Source organism: Artibeus jamaicensis, unplaced genomic scaffold, assembly GCF_021234435.1.
Source record: "Artibeus jamaicensis isolate MK-2021 breed Jamaican fruit bat unplaced genomic scaffold, CSHL_Jam_final scaffold_916, whole genome shotgun sequence".
In the NCBI taxonomy this organism is placed as follows: domain Eukaryota; kingdom Metazoa; phylum Chordata; class Mammalia; order Chiroptera; family Phyllostomidae; genus Artibeus; species Artibeus jamaicensis.
The window spans coordinates 38,208,562-38,225,221 of record NW_026522059.1 but is presented as its reverse complement, the minus strand read 5'-3'; the positions used below and the strand labels follow the sequence as shown (position 1 = coordinate 38,225,221).

The following is a 16,660-nucleotide window of genomic DNA, read 5'->3' as shown; positions in this document are numbered from 1 at the left end:
ATTATTAGTTGAAATAAGTTTTCCACTTGTTGCTGTTCCTCTTCCCCTTCTGGTACCCCTATAATTCGGATGTTGGAGCGTTTAAAGATGTCCTGGAGGTTCCTAAGCCTCTCCTCATTTTTTTGAAATCTTTTTTTTTCATATTTTCCTGTTTGGCCACTATTTTCTTCCTTCAGGTCCACTCCCTTGATGTGAGTCCCAGTTTCCTTTCCATCACTGTTGGTTCCTTGTGCATTTTGCTTAGTGTAGCCTTCATTATTTTCATCTAATTTGCAACCAAATTCAACCAATTCTGTGAGCATCCTGATCACCAGTGCTTTGAACTGTGCATCTGATAGGTTGGCTATCTCCTGGTCGCTTAGAATTATTGGCTCTGGGGCTTGGAGCTGTTCTTGAGCCACAATGTTTTGGTCAGTTTGTGCTTGTTACGTATGAGGTGCGGAGACTTAGATGTTCACCAGGGTGGGGCAACCCAGGGAGCTGGGTTGTGATGCTGTATGTGGGGCAGGGTGGGGTCAGAGAGGGGCAATGTAGTTTTTTTTCTGCTCTCTTTTGGATTTTGGTCCCCTCTGTTGCTTCCCACAAGCAAATTGAGCTGTTCTGGTGCTAGTTCCCAGATGTGTGGGCTTGTGCACCCTCCAGAACCCTGTGGGTCTCTCCAATGAACTGTTTGTGACCCTGGGATCTTCTCCCAGCACCTCGACCCCTGAAAGTTTTTCCAGTTGGTGCTTTTAGGCTTTATTTCCTGGTGCTGGGGCCCTGGGTCTTGTGGTCTATCTCACTGTTTGCTTCTTTGCCTGGTTTATCTGCACGCAAATGTGTGACCGCTGTCAGCCAGCTGCCTTGTGCCCTCACTGGGTCTGCACGTTGCCACCCCACGCCTGGGATCTGCCAACTGCCGCCTGCGTGCGTGGCTCAGTCTGGCAGCTTTTTCCTGCATGACCCCTCCCCGCCAGCTGCTGACTCCACCCCTCTTACCAGTCTGGATGAATGGTTAGTTGTTGGACTTCGGTACAGTTTAATTTTCTCTCTGTTTTGGTTGCGTTCTGGTTTTTAAATATTTGTTGTTCATAAACTTGGTTGTGCAAGGAGTTAAGTGTTTTCACCTATGCCTCCATTTAGGCTGGAAGTCTCCAAACTTAACTGTTAAAAGAGCTGTTATAAAATGTTCAGATCTGTGCACAAAGATGGCAACAGAAGCCTTGCCTCTATGTCTGCACCAAAAATAGAAGTTAACACAGTAGAAGTCTTCATGTGGTTATTTACCAAAATTTTAATTGGGTAAATAACACATGTGAGTTTTCAGATATCATTTTTCATTAGACCTTTAAAAATAACACATTTAATAGAATATTTACAGGAGCCTTGAAGCATTTTGTGTCATATGGTTTGAAGACTGTTCACCTAGAAGCTGCTTTTCCTCTCTCTGTTGAACAACTGTGCAGCATATCTGTTGGAATGACATTTCTGTGGATTCACTAGGTCTGTGATCCATTTATGATTGTGATTCTTAATGACCCTGATTATCATTTTTTTTCATGGAGTAGGAAGAAATGGGGAACTGAGTGTTAAATGTGAGGTTTTGTCATATAAACCATAAATGGTGTTTTCTCTAGGAGAAATGATTACGTGTCCACTGCTTAGTACTAAATATTAGGATTGTGCTGCATATTTAATAGTACTGTGAGATAGGAGTGTTGGAAAAAGCTCTAGCATGCAAAATCATGGAAGATGTAGGAAGATTCAAGTTCTTACAGCTCAAGAGATTGACAGTAGTAGATATAACAGGCTTGAAACTAGAGGCATTGCAGATAAGACTAATAAAATCATATGCAGAGCCATAACCAATGCATCCTTAAGAGTAACAGAAATCTATTGGATACCCAGTACACATGTTTCCCTACTTCACACGGGGAGGATGCAGACTCTCTCTGAGGATTGGATTCCCTCCCTTCAGATCATGGACTCTGCCTTGGAATATTCCCCTGAGTGTTCAGCACTGCACGCCATAGGTGGCATTCAAGGTGAAATTTAATTATGAGTCCTTGTGGTCAAAATCCTCTTTCACCTTACAGTTTGGCAATAGATAAGAAGGAGGAAAGGGCATTCTGAGGGGGGATTCTTGCATAAGGAATGATTGAATGCTGAAATATTGATTCTACCATTGTTTCAGGATACTAATAAAGCCAAGAACCTTTGACACATCTCTTTATCAGCTGTTGTAGAATAATACAATCATCAATTATTTACTAAGTACCTTATATGCAGTAAGAACTTTTTTTCCCCTACATTTTCTTTCATTCTTTGAGCAATCCTTTGAGATACAGACATTAATAACTCTTTTTATAAGAGAAGAGAGCTGAACAGGAGGAATAGTTCTTTTTTTTTTTAAGATTTTACTTTTAGAGGGGAAGGGAGGGAAACAGGGAGAGAAATATCAAAGTATGGTTGCCCCTTGAGCGCCACCTACTGAAGACTTGGCCTACAACCTGGACACGTGCCTTGACTTGGGAATCCAACTGGCAACCCTTTGGTTCACAGGCAGGCACTCAATCCACCGAGCCACAGCAGCAAGACAAACAGGAAAGTTTCTTAAGGTCACACAGTTTTAACATATTTTGTGGAGCCGGAATTTTACTCATAGCTCTGAAGATTACATCATGTAGCCTCCCTAATAAAATACAAGAAATGAGAAATTGAGGAGGTCAATTTAACTTGCATGAAGATGATACAGATATTGAATTCATAGGCTACTAGGAAAACTTAAGTGGTATTCCAGCTTTTCAGTAGTTTACAGAGAAATAACTAGATTTAATTCTTTAGATTGAAGAGAAGAAGCAAAGAGAGGAAGCAGAGCGTGAAAGGCTGAGGATTGCAGAAGAAAAAGAAGAAAGACGGCTTGCAGAACAGAGGGCGCGGATCCAGCAAGAGTATGAGGAGGAACAGGAGAAGAAAAGGGAGAAAGAGGAGGAGGTGCATTTTTCCTACTTTATTTTTCTACTTAGTCTGAAAGTGAAAATTTTATTCTGACTTGAAAAGATATTTATTGCCTATAGAGGAGACCAGTCTTGTAGTACATTTAGAAAATACCAGATCAGCATTCATTAGTTATTATTTTATTAAATTGAAAGACCAAGTTAAGAAGACATAAACGATGACTTTTTAAGCTAAAAAATAGTTTAGGCTGTATAAGGATGTTATAAAAGATGCCTTAATATTTTATTGTTAAGCAGACAATTTCTTGTTGTTAAGAACACTGTATCTATATCTTCAATTGTGCATTTATTTATTTCAGACAAATAGGCAGCACATTTTTGAATGGGCTGTAAGAATGTATGTATGGAGTGTATATATATTTTTCTCTTTATTTTAAAGCAAAGACTAAAAAATGAAGAGCTTATTCGGTTAGCTGAAGAAAGACGAAAAGAAGCAGAAAAAAAGAAGAAAGAAGAAGAAGAAAAACATAAACAACAGCTTCAGCACTACTATGAAAGAGAAAATATAATTGGGGAAGAAACAAAGGTCAGCTTCAGGGAAAAGTGCCAGTTAACCCTGTAGTGTAACCACTTTGAGTGTGAGAGTTGTCGAGTTACTGGCATGAGGCAGAGAGCGGAGGAGGGGCACTTGTCTTTTCTGTTTTACAGTGGCCTTTGGGTATGTGCACTAACTTCCTTTACTAGAGGATATCCCTGGGCTAGGTTGCTTTTTCCACATGAGTGTAATAGGGTTACTTAGCTCTTCTTGTGTTGTTCCCATGGTCTGTGGACCAGCAGCCTCCAGAACGTTCATGACAAGAGTAAGTACAGAAATTGGGAATTAGTGTTTGGAAACTTATGTAGCAGTTTGTCACAGTAATTTGATATCTGTTGAATCTCCTAATAACAAGTTGGGCTTGAATTGTATAATGTGTTTAAAATTTTTTTCATGTATCTAGTAATGTGTACTGACTCAGTTTACAAATTTGTCCCTGATGCATTGCATGGATTGGAAATTAAAGAAGAAAAACTGGTGGTTCACCACAGACTGAGTTTCAAGTCTGCATCTCTGAAATAGGGGGTTGAAGTTCACAATTAGGGGCATGAATCAAAGTTAACTAGACAGGCTTTCTCTCTAGAAAGCTACTTGCCCCTTAGAGGATTTAGTTTATACTTGTACTCACATTTCAAAGCTGTATTTAAAATTCTGTATGCATAAGTATCATGAAGGACTTGTTAAAAATGTATGTTCTTGGGTCTCATCTACAAAGTACCTGATTTACTGAGTCTAAGATCATCCCAAGAATCTGCATTTTTACAGGCATACTAAAGGGTTCAGATGTAATCAGCTTGTAGACATTTTTTAAAAGGTTTTATTTATTTATCTTTTGAGGGGAAGGGAAGGAGAGAGGGAGAGAAATATCAGTGTATGGTTGATTCTTGTGCGTCCCCCGCTGGGAACTGGCCTGCAACCCAGGCATGTGCCCTGACTGGGAATCAAAACACAGTCCTTTGGTTCGCCAGGCCTGTGCTCAATCCACTGAGCTACACCAGCCAGGGCTGTAGACAACATTTTTTAAAAACCCTGCATATCTCGTAGGTTTAGTCCAGATGTTTTTAGAAATTCAGATTATTACAAACATTGTTTCTTCTAAGCAGACTCACAAAAAGATCACTTTAAAAGAAATTTATAAGTAAGATCATTATGTTTTATTTTCAGTGTTCTAGGAATTTTAGGCAATAGTCTTCATTCTTAGGATAAAAAGTTGTGTATATATATTTATTAAGCTTTCTAAAGTATATCACTCAAATCTCATATAACTGTTTTTAATTAATAAAGCTTAGTTTTTAGAGCAGTGTTAGGTTTACAACAAAATTGGGTAGGGAACACAGAATATTTTATTGCTAATTAGGTTATTTAGAATGAAAGAGACTTGTTAGTTTCCCACAATTGTGTTTCTGCCAATTTCTAATTATGTTTAAGTAGGAAATGCTATTTCTTATATAATTTTATGGCTGTTAAAGTTTAATTGTGAAGTACCATGAAGTTTTAAACCAGCTTTGATCTGTTTAATCATTTTGCCCTTAATTCTGAGATTATCATTGCTAGCTGCCATTTCTCCTTATTTATGTTTGCCTGATACATGTTTTTGTTACTCTTACTTTTTACTTGTTACAATTTTTTATCTTTTTAGTTGCCTTGTACATTTATTTAGTTTTTGAATTTTTTTGGACCATAACCTTGTCTTTAAGACACTGCTTGTGGTTATCTAGAAGTTTTTTGAAAAAAGGTCTTTTTTACAGTATATATTTCTAATTTTATCAAAGTCACCAGTGAATGTAATATTTGATTTTTTATTGTGCAAAATGAACAGTTTAACATATACACATATACTCTCATCTAGAAAGGTTTTTTTTTACTTTGATAATTATTACTGTATTTTGTCAAGAGTTTTCAGGTTTTTGGCATTTTGATTTTAATGTGAAGTTGGGAATTGTTAGCTTGTTTACACTGTAAACTGAAATTCTGTTTTATTTTCATATGAAGATGCAGAACCACATTGTGATCTGGAAAATTTCTTCATCCATGATGCTTTTGGTGACAAGGGATTGAGATTTTAGGTGTTGGTGTCTGTTGTTTTCCACGAAAGGGGTTTATTTTTTGTCTTGTGCAATTTCTTTTTTTAAAATTAATTTATTTTTAGATAGAGGGAAAGGGAGGGTGACAGAAAGGGAGAGAAACATCAATGTGTGGTTGCCTCTCACACACCCCCACACCAGGCACCTGGCCTGCAACCCAGGCATGTGCCCTGACTGGGAATTGATCTGGTGACCCTTTGGTTCACAGTCTGGTGCTCAATCCACTGAGCCACACCAGCCAGGGCTGTATTATTTCTTTTTGTTAGGGTGGTTTTTTACGTTGGCTATACTTTTGTTTTCATTAATTTTCTATACTCAGTATGCTGTTGCTTTACCTAAGTTTGTTGAATTATTTTTTTCCTTATTTGAGAATAGTATTTTAATCAGGATATCTAAATCCACTTATGTTTCTCATAACTGATATATTTGATCTTATGTAATTGTTTTTCTGACTTTTTTGTTAAGAAGTATTCAAATGAAGAACATTCTGAACTTCTTATATGGGCAGGTAATAAGGGTGTGTAGATGTGCACACTCACACGTATGTGTACGCATGTGCACATATGAGTACTGGTACATGTGTGCACCTGTATGCGTTTCTTTTTTTCAGCGCTTGAGACAGCCTTCTCCTGCGGTTCCTGCTCTTCAGAACAAAATGGCAAGCAAAGTCCAAAGACCTCCTTCAGTTGACAGCATTATAAATTCCTATATTCAAGTATATACTTTTTCTTATGATTTGATAATCTTAGCAAAGTTATTTTTGATTGGGGGAATTGAATGAAATTTTCTTATTTATAATATTTAGCTAGGTTAAATTTTTTCAGATCTGAAATATGGATAACATCTACATTAACTTTTCTGCTGCTTTGGTTGTAACTGACAGGTCTTGGTGCCCTAAAGTTTAAATTTTTTGACAAATCATAATTTAGCACATTTTTTTGTCAAGGCCCCCAAGGTCTTTTCTTCAGTAATGTATCTTTTAACTCGTTGTAATGAAGTCCCTTCATGCTAATGAAGTCTTTTGTACTTTAGACTGAGCTGTAGTCAAAGGAAAGCTGGGAAAATGTTTTGGAAGGGTTGATCCTGGAGTTGACGCTTAAAGAATGTGTAGGAATTTGCCATAAAGATGAGGATGAGGGACTTTCAGCATGTGAAAATTAGGGAGGGAAGTGTAAGCCCAAGGCACACGGCACATGTGGAGAATACACCACATTCTTGGTGTGGTCTGAGTCTGGTAATACTTGGGCATGGTGGCGGGGACGTGGAGGTCAGAACATATGCAGGTATAGTGTAGAGTGGTAAGGGGTTTGACTGTATTCTACAGACTAGTGGCTGCTAGATTAATTACCAGAACAGACAAGCATTAGAAGAACACCTTCCTGAATCCCACCCTCTGAGATTCTGATTCAGTAGGTCTGTGGTAGACAATGTCTGGGAATTCATTATAATATTAAAATAAGAGAAGAACATGGCCAGACTTGTCTTGCATAATGTTCTTTCAAGCAGCAGTGTGGAGATGTATGTTGGAGGCCTGGATGCTTTTGTAGAGATCCTGATGTGAGACTTTGCTTGTCTAAACAAAGACAGTGACACTAAGAACTGAGAAGGGGTGACAGTGTTAAGATGCATACAAGAGACAGTGGTACTGACTCTTGTCAGTACCAGTGGTGGGTAGGAGTCGGTGACAGCTGTCAAGTTTTTGGTAAGAGTAGCTGGTTGAAAACAGAGGTCTGGGCTGGATTTGTAGTTGTGGAAATCATGAACGTTGTTGCTTGTCAAGTGAATAAGACTGTCCATGATGAGTTCAGGGGCTGTAAAGAGGGCTGAAGATGTAAAACTAGGGAATCCCCAACATTTGAGAAGCAGAGGAAGGAGACAGAGACAGAAAGGTGACAGTGAGCGGCAGTGATGTCGGTTGCTACTGGCCAAGTAAAATAATGGCTTAAAGTGCCTGTCGAGTGCGTCATTTGGGATCACTTGGTGACTTTGGAGAGAACAGGGTTAGTAGAGAAACAGGGTAGTGGGGTGCACAGCAAAGGCAGTAGCTGGGTGGTGAAAAGTGGGTGGGAATAAGGATGTAGACACTATATGTACTGCATTTCTTATCTTTAAAGCTGCCAGTTCTGAGGGGAAGGAGGGGATGGACAAGAGATAGTGATGAAAGGTGAGATGAGGATTTTTTTAAAGGGAGAGATTTTGAAGCATAGTTGAGAGTCACCAGCTATAGAGTGCAGGTGAAGGGGTTATTTTGGACGGGACAAGGACTTCCCATTTCCTTCCCATTGTGGTGGGAGGGAAAAATGGATGTAGGTAAGTTTACAGGTAGGATAGTGGGCAGGGTTTTTTTAAATATATAGATACTTCAAAAAAAAAGTGTACTTTTAGCGCTCTGAGTAGGGATGACATCCTGAGTGCATCTGTCATTATTGTTAAACAGGAACGTTCTGTGTCTCGGGCTCAGTCTCCGCCAGTACCTGCCAGGAAAAATCAGCTCCGTGCAGAAGGTACAGTTAACTATTAAACTTGTAGTCTAGGACTTTTTTTAGCTCTTTATTTTCTAGTAATTATAGGCTCAAAACATTGCAAAACCATATAGAGCTAGTCAGGTCCTGGGTACCCTTTGCATTTCTCCCAGTGGTGACGTCTTACGTAGTACAGTGTCACCACCAGGAAATGGATGTCACAGCATTCAGACTCCCCCCGTTTCACATGCGTCGTTATGTGTTTGTGTTGTGTGTGTAGTTCTCTGCATTCTTACCGTGTGGAATTTGTGTGACCACCACACAGCCAAGGTGCAGAGCCGTTCCACCACCGCAAAGAGATCCCCTGTGCGCCCCCTTACGGTGGCATTCTCCCCCAGCTCCATGATGTTTCTTAACTGTTGCGAGCCCCATATTATCAGAAATGTGTTTGTGGGTCTTAATGAGGTTTATAAATGTGATCTGTATACAGAAAACGTTGAAGATAATGTTCATAAAAATGTCTCTCTGAGCATTTTAGCTTTATGATGTCAGGCCATGTTTTGGTGCTTAATCATCTGTTCTTATGCCTGTCTTATTTTTTTTCCTTATCCATGGGAATTTGCAGAGGAGAAAAAAAATGTAATTATGGAATTATCAGAAATGAGAAAACAGCTTCGTAGTGAAGAGCGGCGTTTACAGGGGCGGTTGCGACACTTGGACAGTGATGATGAAATTCATATAAAGTAAGTTTGGAGCTGCCCTTTTTATTCCTGAATGTTTGTGTTCAGGATGAGGGGTCAGATGTCAGTCAAAACCAATCTAGTAATTGTAGTTTTGGACCAGGGTTAATTAATCTTTATGGTAAAGCCCTCTTGATTAGATAGAATGGATAGTTTGCATGCTTAAAGATGTTTTTAACAGATTGTTAGTGAGGTTTGAATGACTGAAATAGCCTTTTCTCTCAAGAGAAATCTAGCTAAATAATTATACAGGTTTTCTAGTGCAGAGGGATTCAGGGCAACTAATACAAAAATAGTGTGTGACTTTTGTGTCTGTTTATTGTTTGTAGCACGTTATATGGTGGGTAGGTTTTCTCCGCCCCTACTTTTTTGGCAAAAACATTTTAAAATTAATATGCTTTTGATTTACTTTCCTCAACTTTATGGAAAGTTGCCTTCATAAAATTTTATCCACTCTTGTTGAATTTATTCACTGTGGAGATACGGACTTTTAATGAATATGTATTTAACCTAATATATTTAAATTGAGCATTGCAACTGTCCTTTTGTACTGCCAATACTATACAGGGTCTGGCATAGATCCCCTTTTTTATTATAAAACCTTTGATTACAAAATCATAAGCATGTAATTCTGGAACATAACAGTATCACAGTGAAGCCCCATATGGCATTTTAGGTGAAATATTCAAATTGCTGTCCATCTTGTGTGAGACCTTCATGTACCCCACCAACCACACTCAATGGCGTTACTTTTGCCGGTGCCTGCATTTATGGTGGTGGTATTGACAGGGAAGTTGGGGAGAGAAGGAAGAGAGCAAAAGGAAGAAAGCTTGAAGGGAAACTAAAAATACGATCCCTAACCATGAACTGTTTAATAGGCTTAGACTTAGTGAAAACTCAGTATGGGAGCAGCCATTCTTCAAGCTCTGTCTTTATGTTCAATTGTCTGCTGCAGAAACTAGTGAATGAACAATAATCGACTAATTGGGACTTTATGTACCCTAGGCGGATGAATGTCTAAGGTGCTTTGTAATCGAACCTAAATTCTGGGGAAGCCCAGGATGGGAGGGGAAGTGGAAACAAGTCTAGAGGAAGACACAGACTAGACAAGACAACAATGTGCTCACTTCCTTTTCTTAGTCTTCTGCAGAATCAGGCAGAAATTTGGGCCTTGTGAGGAAAATGATAAAGGAATGGAAAATGTCAGAGTTGGAATTACCACAATAACATTATGAGGGCTATTTTTGCATTTTCCTTTAACAGTGTATTTTTTCTGAAATACTTATTTTCCAGCAGAGTAACTTACAGGCAACCAACTATTTCTGAACATTTTTGCCTAAAGGACTCACACATTTTCTAAGGCAGTCTTCTTCAAATTGTGGTTGTACTCTTCTAGTAGATTGAAAAACCAATGTAGTAGGTAACACACAGGGTTTTTTTTTTTTAAACAGTCTATTCTGGCATACTTTTAGATTATAGAAAACTTGGCAGACAGTAGGGCGAGTTCCCATATACCCCTCATCCAGCTTGCCGTGTGACTAACATCTCAAGGTACCCGGGCATATTTGCATTATTGCACAACTAAGAAGCTGGCATTGGAATGTTACTGCTCCCTGGATTTCAGACTTTTTGGATTTCTTCAGTTTTTCTGTAATGTCCTCTTTCTGTTCCAGGATCCAGCCAAGCCAGGGACCACACTGCATTCACTTGTCTCCTAGTGTCCTGTGCTCTGGGGCAGTTTCTCAGTCTTTCCCTGGTTTTCATGACTGACTCTCCAGAGCAGGACCAGCCAGGTGTTTTGTAGAATGGCTGCCCATCTGGGTTTCTCTGGCATCATCATAATCAGGCTTGGGTTAAGGGTTTTTGGAAAGAACAGCACAGGGTGCCCCTCTCATCACCACATATCGGGTCCACGGCATCCCCGTGACATCCCTGGAATGGGGACCCTCCTTGTTGGGTTATGGTAGTATTTGCCAGGTTCTCTACCTCAGTTACTGTCCTGTGCACACGAGTCACTAGGAGTGGGGTAGGGTGGGACTAAGCTCCATCTCATGGAGGTGTTAACCTAATGCATTTTTTTAGAGTTCTATAAGAAAGATTGATTTCTTCTTCCCCCTGTATTGATTTATGCAGTCATCTATTTATATCACTGTTGTCTCATGTGTATCTATTTTGTTCTTTGAGTTATAATCCAGTACTAGATTATTTATGTTGTCTCTCAGAGAGTTGCAGCATTGGCCCAATATTGGGAGCTCTTTCAAGGTTGGCTCCTCTGTCCCTTTGACATGTCCCCATCCTTTTTTTTTTTTTTTTTTTTTTTTTGAGCACTTCCTTTCTTTCTGGTTCTACAAGGTGCTCGAGGATCACCTTGTATTGCCCCTGCCCCAGCCCAAGAAACAACATTCCTCTGAAGAGCCCTGGTTCCTCTTGGGGAATGGTATTTAGAAACGAAGCTCTGGGTGCTGGTTGTTGCTCCTGTCATTGCTTCTAGGCCTTGGACAGAGCAGGATAATGCATATATGTATACTCAGTCATAAACATACCTGTAGTTGTTCCTGTGTCTACCAGTTTATATAGAATTTATTTAATTTTATTTTTATCCTCGCCCAAGGAGATGCTTATTGATTTTAAAGAGAGGAGAAGGGAGGAAGAGAGGGAGGGAAACTTCCATGTGAGAGGAACATCTCTCACTTACATGCCCCAACCGGGGACCAAACTCCCAACCTAGGCAGGAGCCCTGACCTGGAACTGAGACCATGACAGTTTGGTTTATGGGATGGTGCGCCAGCCAACTGAGCCACACCAGCCAGGGCTATAATTTATGTTCATATTGTCTTGGACTCTAATCTCATATGTGGTAGGATTTTAATGTAGCATGTTAACCTGCTTAATTATGCTTTGCTTAGATTTTTGTTGGCATTCTCTAAGCATCCAAGCATGTTCTGGCTAAGTAAACAAAGTTAACTTAGGAGATTTCAAGATATAGCCTGGCTAGATAATGTAATGTTAAGCTGAAGTGGCAATTTTTTTCAGTGAATAATTTTTCTATAGTAGGCCAACTGCTACTTAGTCATCGAGAGGTCAGTATGGTTTTTAAAATATTTACTTTTATGTTATTAATGCCTTAATTCTTGCTGCTTCTGTAGTCTAAACAAGCATGTTTAATTCAGTCAATGGATTGTTGATGTTTTACTTAATTTTCATTCAGAAATTAAAGACTGCTTTCTTGTGGCAAATCAGTGTGAAATTTAAATGAAAGAGAAACCAGGAGGTGACTTCTATCCCATGAGGTTCTAGTGAAGAATAAATAAATGTGCATATTTGAGAGTGCCTTGGAAATTCTACATGTTAAGTTAGATAAGTTAGATATGTTAGAATTAGTCACTTTGTAAGAATTGGTTAAAATAGATAAGTTAGATATGTTAGAATTACAGTCACTTTGTAAGAATTGGTTAAATACATTTATTACTTTGGCATAATTTTAATCATGTATCATAATCAGAGACACCTCATGGTTGGCTCTTTATTCCAATTTTGTAATAGTTTCACATAAAGAAACATTAAATTCACCACACTATTGAGCTTCTACTATGTACTAGGCACAAAACAAACATGAGGTCGCTCACATGCACAGAATAACCTAATTCCTAATGTAGCAGCCTATTTAACTGTTGGCGTTAATGAAAGTAGGTAGGACCTTCTGTATTTAACGGCCTTCTAGTGCTCGTTTTACATTTTAATGAGCTTCTGCTGCAGTTCCTGTGACCCTGGGTAGTTCAGCCCTAGGTCTGGATCAGCCCTGAGGACTGAGGGACCACCATCCCTGAAAGGGAACTTAACTCCGGGAGAGCAGGGGCGATGCCTGTTGGGCCCCACTGTTCCCCTCCAGGTGCCGGGGAAGATTCAGTGAGTAAAGAAGTGAAGGCAGCAGTCTGGCCAATTCTTACACCTGTGGCTTAGAGCTGCATTTTCAAAACTAGTGCTGAGGGAAACAGCTGCAAATGGTTGGTTTCATTTTGTTTTCAGGGCTAGAGCACCATGCCCATCCCTGTCCTCTCTTAACATCACTCCCCCAAAAGCCCTAGAAGAAAACTCCCTTTTCGAGCTAGCTGCCTATTACATTGATTCCCTAAGTACCACAGGAGGAGAGTATTAATTAGGTATCAAGTTTTCTGAAAGCCTATTGTAAAATTACTGTGGGGACTGTGGATAATAACTCATTATGTTGGGTACCATATTAATACTGTATTTTTCTGTATAATTTTTATCTTAGGCTGGGGGGCAGGAAGGTAACATTTATTGAGTACCTAATACATGTCCAGCACTATGCTGGGTACTTGCAATATATAATTTCACTTAATCCTCATACTCTTAAGACTAAAAGGGGTAGGTACTGCCTGCCTCTCAGATGCTGAAATTAAGGCCAAGCTGCTAGTAAGCAGCAGAGCAGGCCTTTGAATCTTGGTGTCTCTGATCTCAAAGACTGATCCTTCTACAATATGAACATCTTAATGTAAAGCTAAATCATTTTACTCTTATAACAAAGTACTTTGCATCTAGTATATTGAAAGATTATAAACAATGCCCTTATAAATGGCCTAGTTTTTCAGTGTAAGGCATTGAAGTGACATACTAGATGTTTACGATGTACTTTGGTGAAAGATGCTACACTTCTTGAGTAAAACATGAACCAGAATTTCTTCCCATAGAACACACATTTATCATAATTTGTCTCTTATAGGAAAAGAGAAAGGAACCCCATGGATATATTTGACATGGCTCGACATCGGTTGCAGGCTCCTGTCAGGAGACAGTCCCCGAAGGGCTTAGACCCTGCCACTTTTCAGAATATTCGTGACTTTAATGAGCTGAAAGACAGAGGTGAGTAGAATGCTGTATTTAAAGGTACAGCGAGAGTGTTCTACCCGTATTCAGGGATCTTTAAACATGTTTGTATCCTTTTTCTAAAGTAAAGGTCTTATTTATGATCTGAGTTTTAAGTGAGTAATACTTAGTACACCTCAGTGCTTCAGTTCACCGGTCTGAAGCCTTAACTCGGCTAACTGTGCTGTCAGAGCCTTGGCAGTGATCCGACTCCACAGCCAAGTGTGAAGAATGGCCCTTGGAATTTAATGGAGGGTGGACAGAGCCAGAGGAGCCTAGGCAAGATACTGAGGAGGAAAAGCCAGTGTGACTGGAGGACAAGCAGGAGAATGTGGTATCCTGAAAGCTGAGGGAAGAGAATGAGTCAGAGAAGGATCATCTCAGATGAATATTGGACAGTGTCAGTTGGATGAAAGGCATTGCTGACTTCAGCTAGAGCTTTTGTGTGGAATTATGAGATTAGAAGCCAATTAATTTGGCAATATGTTGGAAGAATTAGCATAACACAAGTCTTGGAAGTAGGCTGGGAAGGAGAGGAGGGCCCAGAGTTGGAGGAACTTTCTGGATGCTAATGTTTAGAGCTATTAATAGGAAAGGGTTTGGATGAAGGAGTGGGAGAGAGCAGCGCCCCTGAGTAGACAGGAGGAAATGCAGGATGTTTGAAGGAAGAGAGTAGAGAAGGTTTGATGTAGTTGTAGGAAGAGAGAATGGGAATTAGGGAAAGAGCACGGCCAAGGTACACAGGGCCGAGCGGAGCAAAAATTGGTGTTGTGTGTGGTGCTGCTTCAGGAGCTTTCCACAGAGTGAGTGCCGGAGTCCGGGAGGCAGACTGCTGGACGTGTGCTCCGATGGCCTTTGCCAGCCAAACCAGAATTTCCTCTCTTCCTTTTGTTATTTAAAAAAGTAGCATCTATTGTAGGAAGTTTTTAATACAGATAAAAGAGGGGGAAATCACTTTCTGGATGTTTTCCAGTCTTCTTTCTGAGCCTGATTTAAAGAAAAAAAAGACACAATTGGTATTTTATCTTTTATTTTTTTACTTAGATTTACAAGTGTCATCAATTACATACACTGTAGTTCATTTTTGTGCTATAATTTATTTATTATTTACTATATTCTAGGCATTGTGTTAAGGCAGTTTGGTCAGGGAACCTGTGAGGTGAAAACTGTTTTTATTACAACTAAGATATTATTTGTGTTTCATTTTTATTCTCTTCATGGCATGTGATGACTTCACTGGTCTCAAGCTAACAGAATTTGTGCTTGTATATACCTGGTTTAAAAACTTGTTAGTGTTAATTTTCTAAGATAGTGTGTGTGAGAGAGACACAGACATTAAGGTCCTAAACTTTTAAGAGAATGAAGAGGCCTTGAGACAAACCATACAACTGAGCTATTCATTTCCCTGTAATACCACATCTAATTCTCATTCATTGTGTGACTTAGTTGTTAATATCTCATTTTTAAACCATGTCTGAAGCTAGTGAAGTCAGGGTCCAGTCCAACCAAATTTCTGTCCATGGTCTCTTCTGTTAACTTGGCTCTTAACCATTTTTAAGATCTTAGGTGTTCTATATGATTTCCATTTCTCACTATTATTTTGATAATTTCTGATCATAATAAAGCTTTTTACATAGTTAGAACCATTTTTTAAAAATTTTTATTTAGTTATTTTTCAAGTACATTTTTTGTCTATTTCTCCCATCCCAGCCCCCCCCCGTCCTGTCTCCCCCCAGAACCATTTCTTTAAATTACAACAAAGCTGTATAATTAGTAGATCAAAGGGAATATTTTCAAGGCTTTTAGAATGTATGAACTATTTATATTCTCAAAATTTAAAAAAATTAATGTTTAACATTTTCATTCGGATAGATCAATCTTCCTGAATTTGAAGCATAGGTGAATTCTGATTTCCTCCAATAATGATATGCCCCCTAAAGTTCTAGCCAGTCTGCCTTTATCTTGCTTTTTGCATATTTGCAAGGGCTGAGATATGAATTGGCCAATAACAGAACATTTTCATTCTTCCTTTGTATAACAGGGATGGGATGAGTGTACACTGCCTCATAACTGCCCGTGTTTCTGCCACAGGACAGACTGTGGGCTGTGTCTGTCTGTAGTTGTCCCACTGTCTGCTCTGAGTGGCATCTCGAGGGAGTTGTGTGGTAGGGAGAGAGAATGGATGCAACATACGCTGTTGCTTGTTCCGGGGGGGCTTCCTTATAATGTTGCTAGTTTTGTGAAAAGGCATTTCTTTCAAGAATATTAATTTTGTGTTTAGTTGTATTATGATTTTAATGTTCTTAGACTCTGGTGATGCCCCATTATATTGTTCCTTTTGAAATTAATGTTACTCGTATGTTACAGTGAAATTTCAGAAAATCTTGTTTGAATATTTAAGTTTTATAAGTTTTTTTTTTTTACCAGATTCAGAAACACGACTTGATCTGAAACTTATGTACCCAGATCCTCCAAGAGATCATTACACCTTAGAGATTCAGCAGCAAGCCCTGCTGAGAGCGCAGCAGAAGAGGCTGAACAGACTGAAAATGCAGGAAAGTGCTGAAGGTAAGAAATAATCATTACTGTTTCCATTCGGATCAGTGGGTTTTGTTGTCTGCTTGCTTTCTCCATCTTTTGTATTAATTTCAGTCCCAAGCAGGCTCCTTCTACTGGCAGCTCTGTGATGTCATGACCCTTTGGCCTTCAGTCCCAGAAAAGGCTCTGATTGGCTTGGCTGGGGTCAGGTATCCATGCACGAGCAGGGCCTAGCCATTCACTTAGAACCGGGAGGACTGAGTGCCTGGACTAGGTCCTGTGGCACCTGGATCTAGAACCCAAGGGGAGGAGTGCTGAGCAAATATTCAGTGCCCTGTAGGGCATTTCTGTTTTTTGTGTGTGTGTTTTAAATTTTGATATGGCACTAAGTCTAAAGGATCAGCTATACTCTGTTGGAGAA

General features: G+C 39.4%; 1 protein-coding gene across 12 annotated transcripts in view; it reads left to right on the top strand.

Moving 5' to 3' along the window:
- CSPP1 (centrosome and spindle pole associated protein 1) overlaps positions 1 to 16,660 on the top strand; it is a 96,166-nt gene that overhangs the window by 66,360 nt on the left and 13,146 nt on the right. For all 12 annotated transcript variants that reach the window (XR_005083034.2, XM_037148914.2, XM_037148913.2 and 9 more), the window contains 7 exons: positions 2,824 to 2,973; positions 3,376 to 3,522; positions 6,226 to 6,330; positions 8,053 to 8,119; positions 8,703 to 8,820; positions 13,559 to 13,698; positions 16,129 to 16,269. Coding sequence is in view for 11 of the 12 variants with exons in the window: in XM_037148914.2 (XP_037004809.2) it covers positions 2,824 to 2,973; positions 3,376 to 3,522; positions 6,226 to 6,330; positions 8,053 to 8,119; positions 8,703 to 8,820; positions 13,559 to 13,698; positions 16,129 to 16,269 (868 nt within the window). In the remaining variant the exon portion in view is untranslated. The remainder of the gene's footprint in view (positions 1 to 2,823; positions 2,974 to 3,375; positions 3,523 to 6,225; positions 6,331 to 8,052; positions 8,120 to 8,702; positions 8,821 to 13,558; positions 13,699 to 16,128; positions 16,270 to 16,660) is intronic.